This window comes from Anguilla rostrata, chromosome 15 (genome assembly GCF_018555375.3).
Source record: "Anguilla rostrata isolate EN2019 chromosome 15, ASM1855537v3, whole genome shotgun sequence".
Lineage (NCBI taxonomy): Eukaryota > Metazoa > Chordata > Actinopteri > Anguilliformes > Anguillidae > Anguilla > Anguilla rostrata.
In genome coordinates, this window is record NC_057947.1 from 5,294,951 (window position 1) to 5,305,111 (window position 10,161).

Here is a 10,161-nt window from a genome sequence, read left to right on the forward strand (position 1 = left end):
TGCGGTCACTGTTTAGAGATCTGTATGCGGTGTTAATGTCTCTCACGGTTCTGTTGCTGTCGCTATTTGCGGTCACTGTTTAGAGATCTGTATGCGGTGTTAATGTCTCTCACGGTTCTGTTGCTGTCGCTATTTGCGGTCGCTGTTTAGAGATCTGTATGCGGTGTTAATGTCTCTCACGGTTCTGTTGCTGTCGCTATTTGCGGTCACTGTTTAGAGATCTGTATGCGGTGTTAATGTCTCTCACGGTTCTGTTGCTGTCGCTATTTGCGGTCACTGTTTAGAGATCTGTATGCGGTGTTAATGTCTCTCACGGTTCTGTTGCTGTCGCTATTTGCGGTCACTGTTTAGAGATCTGTATTGGTCTTCGCTGTGGGCTCTGTGTTGTGCTCATGGATCTGTGGTCTTAAGACCATGTTCCTGCAGGCCCCACAGCATTGTTGACGCCCTGTGTTAATGCTGAGCAAACAATCTGTTGTTCTTGCGGTGCGCTAAACATCGGTGTTAGTGCTGAGTGAATGTGCACTAAACATCAGTGTTAGTGCTGAGTGAATGTGCACTAAACATCAGTGTTAGTGCTGAGTGAATGTGCACTAAACATCGGTGTTAGTGCTGAGTGAATGTGCACTAAACATCGGTGTTAGTGCTGAGTGAATGTGCACTGAACGTCGGTGTTAGTGCTGAGTGAATGTGCACTGAACGTCGGTGTTAGTGCTGAGTAAATGTGCACTGAACGTCGGTGTTAGTGCTGAGTGAATGTGCGCTGAACGTCGGTGTTAGTGCTGAGTGAATGTGCACTGAACGTCGGTTGTTAGTGCTGAGTAAACGCGCACTGAACGTCGGTGTTAGCGCTGAGCGAATGTGCACTGAACGTCGGTTGTTAGTGCTGAGCGAACGCGCGCTGAGCGTCGGTTGTTAGTGCTGAGCGAACGCGCGCTGAACGTCGGTTGTTAGTGCTGAGCGAACGCGCACTGAACGTCGGTGTTAGTGCTGAGTAAATGCGCACTGAATGTCAGTGTTAGCGCTGAGTGAATGCGCACTGAACGTCGGTGTTAGTGCTGAGTAAATGCGCACTGAATGTCAGTGTTAGCGCTGAGTGAATGCGCACTGAACGTCGGTGTTAGTGCTGAGTAAATGCGCACTGAATGTCAGTGTTAGCGCTGAGTGAATGCAGGACGGAGTGTAGCACAGTGGGTAGGGAACTGGGCTTGTAACCGAAAGGTCGCAGGTTCGATTCCCGGGTAGGACACTTCCGTTGTACCCTTGAGCAAGGTACTTAACCGGAATTGCTTCAGTATATATCCAGCTGTATAAATGGATACAATGTAAAATGCTATGTAAAAGTTGTGTAAGTCGCTCTGGATAAGTGCGTCTGCTAAATGCCTGTAATGTAATGTAATGAATGCGCACTGAACGTCGGTGTTAGCGCTGGTGCTGACGCCCTTCCTCCCGCAGACGTGGTGACCTGCCTGGCGACGGACCACTGCGGCATCCACCTGATCTCCGGCTCGCGGGACTCCACCTGCATGGTGTGGCAGGTGCTGCAGCAGGTGTGTGGGACAGCCGCATCACTTCCTGTGTCGTACACAGGGGGCAGCGGTGTTTGCGTTAGGGTTACTTCAATTCGCTCCTCACATTCCGTTGCATTCGTTCACACATTCACCAGTTATTAAAACATTTTCTGCCACAAAATGTCCTCTTATTACCGTCATTTAAATTCTGCACGTAATATTTTAGTCATCACTGTTATTGCATAAATTATGTGTTTATATGTAAGTTTTATGTGTCCCTATACTATACGAACAGACTTACAATGTTAATTTGGTGCGTGGCTGTAGTTTACATTCACACAGTTGCGATTAATTAAGCATTTTGCATGACACGTGAAATTGTAATTCAGACAAGCTGAAGTTCACATCAGCTGGGGCAGGTGGCCAGAGTAACAAGACTGCAATAAAAGCTGGATTTTGGGAGAAAGGTCTGCAGGAACAAGTTGAAATTGATCTTGATCTCTCGTCTTTGTCTCTCTCTCTCTCTCTCTTTCTCTCTCTCTCTCTCTCTCTCTCTCTCTCTCTCTCTCTCCCCCCCTCTCTCTCTCTCTCTCTCTGCAGGGCGGGGCTCCTGTGGGCCTGTGCCCTAAACCGGTGCAGGTGTTGTATGGACACATGGATGAGGTGGTGAGCGTCAGCATCAGCACAGAGCTGGACATGGCTGTCTCAGGATCGAGGGTACTGCTGTTTCTTACACACACACTTACACACACACACACACACACAACAACACACACACACATATTACACACACACTCGCACACGCACTTGCACGCACGCGCTCACATACGTGCTCACACACACACACACTTGCACGCACACACACACTACACACACACACTTGCACGCACACTCACACACACACACACACACACTTACACACCCACGCCCACACCCACGCACACACTCACGCACACACACACAACACACACACACTTGCACGCACACTCACACACACACACTTGCACGCACACTCACGCACACACACACACACACACACCCACGCCCACACACACACACACACACTCACACACAGGCACACACACACACACACACACACAAATAACATCATGGCGCGTGTGTGTGTTTGGGGCAGGACGGCACGGTGCTCATCCACACCGTCCGGAGGGGCCAGTACATGCGCTCCCTGCGGCCGCCCTGCGAGAGCTCCCTGCCCGTGTCCATCCTGCACCTGGCCGTGTCCTGGGAGGGCCGGCTGGTGGTGCACACCTGCGTGGAGGGCAAGGCCACGCTCAAGGTGAGACCGCACGGCGCGCCGGCGCCACACGCTGGCCACAGTGGGGAGTGCGTCTTGTGTCAGCCAGCAAATATACACATGGGTCTTTTTAAGGACAAGCTATGCATGGGTTTTTTTAAGATCAGTAGAAGTTGTTATTAGCAATCTGTCTTAGAAATCGCCTGTGTTAGTGAATTAAAAGCAGGGGACTGTAAGGTAGATCAACTATCATTTGCAGTGAATTATGGGACAAATACTGCACTGGTCTCACCTGAGAGGGGTCAGAAGTGAAAGCCACAGGAAGAGGAAGTGGATTTAGTGTCAGACGGAGCTCAATGCGCAGAGTGAAGGTGTTTAATTGGCCTGTCTTCCTCACGCATGCTGTGTGTGTGTGTGTGTGTGTGTGTGTGTGTGTGTGTGTGTGCGTGTGTGCGTGTGTGCGTGTGTGCGTGTGTGCGTGTGTGCGTGTGTGCGTGTGTGCGTGTGTGCGTGTGTCTGTGTGTCTGTGTGTGTCTGTGTGTGTGTCGCAGGATAAGAACGCCCTTCACGTGTATTCTGTGAACGGTAAGCACCTGTGCACGGAGAGCCTGCAGGAGCAGGTGACCGACCTGTGCGTGTCCGGGGAGTACATCGTGCTGGGCAGCGAGCAGGGCTTCCTCTCCATCCGCGACCTCTACAGGTAACTCAGCACTGCGCCCCCCCCCCAACCCTAACCCTAACCTGAACCCTAACCCTAACCCCTCGGACTTACTGTGGATGTGCAGGTTAAGGATACATCTGCAGTGCCTCCCCCCAGGAATCGAACCTGCAGCCACTCCTTTACCCACCCGTCCCTGCAACCTCAAAATTAATTTCGATTTTTAATTCAGTTTGGTACACTGTACTTAAACCAAAAAATGACAAACCTTACACAATATACGTGAGCCAGAGGCACAATGCACATTACGCGACAACAGCAGACTGCTCACACACACAGTTTCAACACTTTCATGTCCAGCTGGTGGTAAGCACAAAAACAGTACTAATAGCAAGGGGCGCTAGTTTCTTCTGTAGGCAACTTAGGAAAAATTCTGAGGTAAGTTTTTTTGAGTTTAGTTGACGCAGTAATCTGAGTTCTTTTCCGTTGACACTGGGTTGCTTGAGTGTGGCTTGTTCAGGGGGAGTTAGCTGTGTGTTGCATTTTCAGTGAAAAAGGTACTGCTTGGAGTACTGCTGTGTGATTTTAAAGGCTGCTCCAGGGAAATGGGCTTGGTTTTGGTCGGGTGACGCGCTCTCTGTCGCCCCCTGCAGCCTGGCCCTGTGCGCGGCGCCCATGGCGATGCGGGTCCCCGTGCGCTGCGTCTCGGTGACCAAGGAGCAGAGCCACGCCCTGGTGGGGCTGCGGGACGGGAAGCTGATCATCGTGGGCGTGGGCAAGCCGGCCGAGGTAAAGAGCTCCCTCAGGAACTACATCGCCCAGAGTCTGGAGGGCTCGCCCCTCATGGACACGCCCCTGCTGGCCCCCCTCCGAGTGCGCTCGCCCGCCCGCCTCATGCACCTCAGGGAAAAGCTGGTGTTCAGCCCCCCGCCCTGAGCACTGGGACCCCCCCCCTCACTCCACGCCCCATGGGAGGGGGGGGGGGGTGAGGTGTCCTCCACCCAACTGTGGGAGTTAAGCTACCTTATACTGTCAATCTGCGATTCCCCGACCGAAGCCATCCAATCAAATGGCCAGGCTCTCCGGGGGGCCTAATGCACCTCCGCAGCGATTGGCTCAGAGGCTTCTTCTTCTCCAGTCGTTGGCTGCACGTGCTGGTCTTCCACTGTGGGCGTTCATTCATTCATACGCTCGGGTTCCTTCAGCTTCTGTGCGCAGCCTGATGGGCGAGGGGGTCAGGTTCATTAGATTAGGCTGCAGAGGCTGCCTGCGGTACACGTCCTCACGCTGTGCTCACAGTGCAGTGTACCCGTGTGTGCTGTGTGCTCATGATTGCTGTTTGTCTGTCTTGGTGTTATGTTATGTCCCCCAGGATAAGGGAGCCAATCCAGTGTTTTTGTTAGCAATAAGAATACGTGTTGTATTGTGCACACATGCAACACAAAGTAGTACTTTGCCTGTAGTTTGGCTGTGATGTGATTATAAAGATGTAAGATATTGTTGATGATTTGTGATTGATAAGATTGATTGGCAGTGATTGATGAGATTGATTGGCAGTGATTGATGAGATTGATTGGCAGTGATTGATGAGATTGATTGGCAGTGATTGATAAGATCGATTGGCAGTGATTGATAAGATCGATTGGCAGTGATTGATAAGATTGATTAGCAGTGATTGATGAGATTGATTGGCAGTGATTGATAAGATTGATTGGCAGTGATTGATGAGATTGATTGGCAGTGATTGATGAGATTGATTGGCAGTGATTGATGAGATTGATTGGCAGTGATTGATGAGATTGATTGGCAGTGATTGATGAGATTGATTGGCAGTGATTGATGAGATTGATTGGCAGTGATTGATAAGATTGATTGGCAGTGATTGATGAGATTGATTGGCAGTGATTGATAAGATTGATTGGCAGTGATTGATAAGATTGATTGGCAGTGATTGATAAGATTGATTGGCAGTGATTGATGAGATTGATTGGCAGTGATTGATGAGATTGATTGGCAGGGATTGATAAGATTGATTGGCAGGGATTGATAAGATTGATTGGCAGGGATTGATGAGATTGATTGGCAGTGATTGATGAGATTGATTGGCAGTGATTGATGAGATTGATTGGCAGGGATTGATAAGATTGATTGGCAGGGATTGATAAGATTGATTGGCAGGGATTGATAAGATTGATTGGCAGGGATTGATAAGATCGATTGGCAGTGATTGATAAGATTGATTGGCAGTGATTGATGAGATTGATTGGCAGTGATTGATAAGATTGATTGGCAGTGATTGATAAGATTGATTGGCAGTGATTGATGAGATTGATTGGCAGTGATTGATAAGATTGATTGGCAGTGATTGATGAGATTGATTGGCAGTGATTGATAAGATTGATTGGCAGCGCTGGTCATCTCCAGGCTTTTCTCTTCTCTTAGTTTCCTGTTTTTTCTCCTTCGTTGATCCTGCCAGTGAATGGAAAGTCCGGAGCATGACCAAAGCATTCACTAATCATCTCCCCCTCCCTCCCCCCCCCATTTTTTTATTTCCCCCTTCCCTCTTTTAAATCCATCTTTTCTTTCCTCCTCTTCCTCTTCCTCCTCCTCCTCCTCCTCCTCCGCTGTCCTGTCCCGCTCCTCCCAGATGCGCTCGGGCCAAATCACGCGCAAGTTGTGGGGCTCCAGTAAGCGCCTGACCCAGATCTCGTCCGGGGAGACGGAGTACCACGCCAGGGACCAGAACTGACAGGCCCCTCGCCCCCACCAATCACAAATCACCCACCCCCCTCCACCACCGCCGCCTCCTGATTGGCTCCCTGCCCTGTTAATCACTACGGTCTTCACCCAATGGAAGGTGATGGCCGGTGTTTAATTGAACCGAATGTCGCCTCTCTCTCCTTCGACTGGGACTAATCTGTGATTCACAACTGAGACTGTGAGGTCCTGTCGAGCTGCGCCCCCCCCCCCCTCCCCCCCCAGCGTACAGGACCGTAACCAAGTATACCCAACCAGCCCCAGACCGTATCTGGGCTCTGATCCAGCATGTTGTGGGCGGGAGGGAGAGGACTAGAGCTGGGTCAGCCAGCGCGGGCGCTGTGGTTCTGACCTGACTGTGTACCTCAACCCACCCCCCCCCCCCCCTTTATCCCTCCCACCGTCCCCACTAATCTCACATGACCCCCCCCCCACCCCACCCCACCCGGTTTTATTCACAACTAATCTCACATCACACCCTCCCCCTCCCACAACTGGTCGCTAACCTTTTCATCCATGAAGTCGTCGCTTCGGCTCTGAGCGTTAGGCCGTAAGGCTGTGGAGACTCTTAACGGCGCCTGCTTCCACGCCAGAGGAAGAGCAGGTGCGCCACGTGGGTGCTGGAGCTCCCCACTGTGGCCCTCCGTGGTACTGCGCCGGTGCCACTGCACCGCAGCCCTATGGCGGCGTCGCTCGCAGACCGAAGGGTGGAGCTTAACCTTTATTTCCGGTGGCCTTTCACTCGCCTTATAGCCAGCGTGTTTACAGCCGCGAAAACCGCCGGTGGCCAGAGACGGGCGTTTTGAATGAGCCGGGCGGCACCGCGCGAGGTACGCGGACGGCGGCCTCCGTCCGTCCGCCGGCGCTGCGTCGCTGACCGGCCCGTCGGGTCCGCGCGCCGTCCGCGGCGCGGGCTCTCCTGGGCGCTAGCGGCGTCTGTGCCTCGGTCAGCCCTGATGGCTTTCACACACTACAGCACAGACACCTCTTCTCTTAATCAAATCTGAACCTGCGCTGCAAGGAGCAGGCAGGCCGTACCCATTGGGCGTAACCACACACGCAGACACACAGATGTGCTCATAGAGTCATACTAGACATACAAGACATACAGTCACACAAAACACACGCGAGTACCCATATGTGCACATAGTCTTAACACTAGCACGCTGTCATTGGCACGGCGTGCAGGGCGGCTAACGTGGCTACGCCACTGGATTCGTGTCTGAGCGACGGCCCTGTAGCCAGCAGCGCTGTAAGGCTACGTTAGCGCGCGGAAGATTTTTGCTTTACTTGAACAAATTTTTTTTTTTTTTTTTTAAAGATACAATAATTTCCTTTAATTGTTTTGTAGATTAAGAGAGAGAGTTGTTTTTAACGGTCACTTGTAATTATGTAGATGGAACCGTGGACACCCAGACCACCAGGGGGCTCTGAGTGAAAGGCAGGGATTAGGTTAAACAATCACTCAAAAAAAAAAAATGAAAGGCAGGGGGGATTGGACGGGAGTTAAGGCTTCCGAGTTAGCGAAAGCCGCTACCCTGCTCCAGCCTGCAACTGTGCGTATTAAGACATTCCGGTCTGGGTGAGAATGTCGGAACGTCGTGAAACTCCGACTACTCTGGCTGACTGAACAACAGCCCGTCTTCCTGGTTACTGACGGGGATGGTGTACATCGTGTTCCTTTATCACAAGGCCTAACCTCAGAGCCCAAAATCACTGACTTGCGGTCTCACTTCAACTTTTTTTTTTTAACTTCATGTTTTTTGCTCCGAGGTTTGGTCTTGTGACGGTCTCGCTCTGGTTGGAAATCCAGATTACTGACAAGGATTACTCTTTCCATATATGCAGTACCTAACTTATTTGTTTGGTGAGATTTATTTTATGTATTTTCTATGTTAATTGATTATGAACGTTTCTCTGCTTTATCATGGTTTTCCCTTGATTGGCTGATTGGTTGGTCCTCCTCCTGTGTAGATTTATTCGCTCTCACGTGCTGACCAGAGCATTCGATAGTGGTTTTAACCCATCCCACAGAGGAACGATTTCCTTCCTCTGTGTGTGTGTGTGTGTGTGTGTGTGTGCGCGTGCGTGACTGAGTGAGTGCGTGTGTGTGTAATGAAAAAAATGCAGATCTATATTTGCCAAAATGCAGACAACCAACTGTAAAAACTTCCTATACTGGGGCGAACCTGTCTCTCTGCCCTCAGTATTGTACTGCCGGGTCAGGGGTCGAGCCAAGATGGTCAGTCAGAGTGAAATGGTTGTTTGTAGGTTGAGTTTTTGCAGTGTGCCTGCAGTACACCAGCATGCTGTGCCAAGGGCTGGTTCAGCAGCCTCTGAAGCTCTTCCAGAGGAAGTTCCTCACTTCCGTCTCCACGGAAACAAGCGCATCGCCCCATTTCTTTCACGTGCCCTCCAAAGAGACATTGAAAGTGCGTTTTTCTTTCCCCCCCCATAGACTTTGTTTTCTGTGCTTTGCTGACAAGACCACTACGATGAACAAAGAAAGTGAAATCCATCATTATTTTACTAATTCCTCTGTTGAAATAAATGGAGTGCCTTTTCACACTCTGTGTCAAATGACCTTTCGAATGGGGCCATGGTGTGAACGTGCATGTAACCTGTGTGACCCCCCCCCCCCATATCCCAAGAACAACTTCATTCCAGACAGGCTATGGCCCCTGAAAACTCCAAGGACACCACAGAGAAAGATTGAGCGAAAATCAGAAATTCTGTAACTAAAAATCCTAGCTGCTTTCTTCTGTAACTTCCACCAAATGGTTGTGTGTGTATATCTGTGATTATTTATAAATACAGTATATAAATATGTACAGCATGATTTTTATTTCGGTGTATTTGAAATGTATTTTTTTGCACTTTCCAGGTACTACAGATTGTAACAGGTTGTTTTTAATGTTCTCCGCTGATCTGTAAAGACTGCTTTGTATACACAGAAAGGTGTGGAAACGTCATTAAAGTCGATGGATAAAAAGTGTGTGATGCTGCAGTATCTCTGTGGACCCACAGTGTTCAGAACTGAGCAGAATGTCACCCTGTCCCCTAACCAGGAGTTTAGTTTACAGGGGCTGTGTTAGGCACAGAGTTCATTCCAACCGCTTATTTTCAGTCCTTGCATCTCTTCCTCGCGTCCTTTCCTCGCTCCTTAGCTCCACCCAATGGAGGAAGCCAGGATGAGATACGAGGGCAAAGGAATCGAGGCAACATGTATTAGGCAAGTGGAGCGTCCTCACTCAGTCAAGCGTAGGTTTCAAGAGATGTGAATTTCAGATGTAAATGGTAAATGGACTGCATTTATATAGCGCTTTTATCCAAAGCGCTTTACAATTGATGCCTCTCATTCGCCCGAGCAGTTAGGGGTTAGGTCTTGCTCAAGGACACTTCGACATGCCCAGGGTGGGGTTTGAACCGGCAACCCTCCGACTGCCAGACAATCGGTCTTACCTCCTGAGCTACGTCGCCCCCTATGTGGAGAGAGGTGGATCCACAGGCGGGTCATTTATACGTCCGAAAAAAAGGCTACCGCAAAGGCTGCTCTTGTGTATCCTCGCTGAAGTGTCCTCCAGGAGCCTCCTCACTCCTCGCTTCCCACATGGAGCAGTCAAGGGATTGGAACGGCCTTAAAGATGGCGGACCTCGGTCGATTTCTGGGCTACGCAGGGACCGAGGAGACCAGGACGAGATACAATAAGGGACTGGAATGAACCCCCGGTCTGGTGCCCCCGGGCTGCACCAGAGACGCGCGGATGTGCTCATCAGCCAACCCTGGCAACTGAGGGGGGGGGGGGCTCGACTCGTGAGCTGCTCCCCCTGCAGTGGTGGGTAAGTACAGTGCTGTGAAAATGTATTTTCCACCCTTCCTGATTTCCTCTATTATTGCATATGTCACAGTCTTTGTTTCAGATCTTTAGACAAAATGTAATATTTAAAAAGGGAACCTGACTAAACGTGCAACCGATTTT

At 50.4% G+C, this 10,161-nt stretch overlaps 1 protein-coding gene across 5 annotated transcripts in view; it reads left to right on the forward strand.

Annotated features, from left to right (window-relative positions):
- The window catches only part of nbeal1 (neurobeachin-like 1), a 61,433-nt gene extending 52,260 nt beyond the window's left edge, over positions 1–9,173 (forward strand). For all 5 annotated transcript variants that reach the window (XM_064311750.1, XM_064311752.1, XM_064311751.1 and 2 more), the window contains 6 exons: positions 1,456–1,550; positions 2,112–2,228; positions 2,647–2,808; positions 3,318–3,466; positions 4,078–4,213; positions 6,072–9,173. In XM_064311750.1, the coding sequence (XP_064167820.1) occupies positions 1,456–1,550; positions 2,112–2,228; positions 2,647–2,808; positions 3,318–3,466; positions 4,078–4,213; positions 6,072–6,173 (761 nt within the window). In that variant the 3' untranslated portion in view covers positions 6,174–9,173. The remainder of the gene's footprint in view (positions 1–1,455; positions 1,551–2,111; positions 2,229–2,646; positions 2,809–3,317; positions 3,467–4,077; positions 4,214–6,071) is intronic.
- Positions 9,174–10,161: the final 988 nt, after the last annotated feature.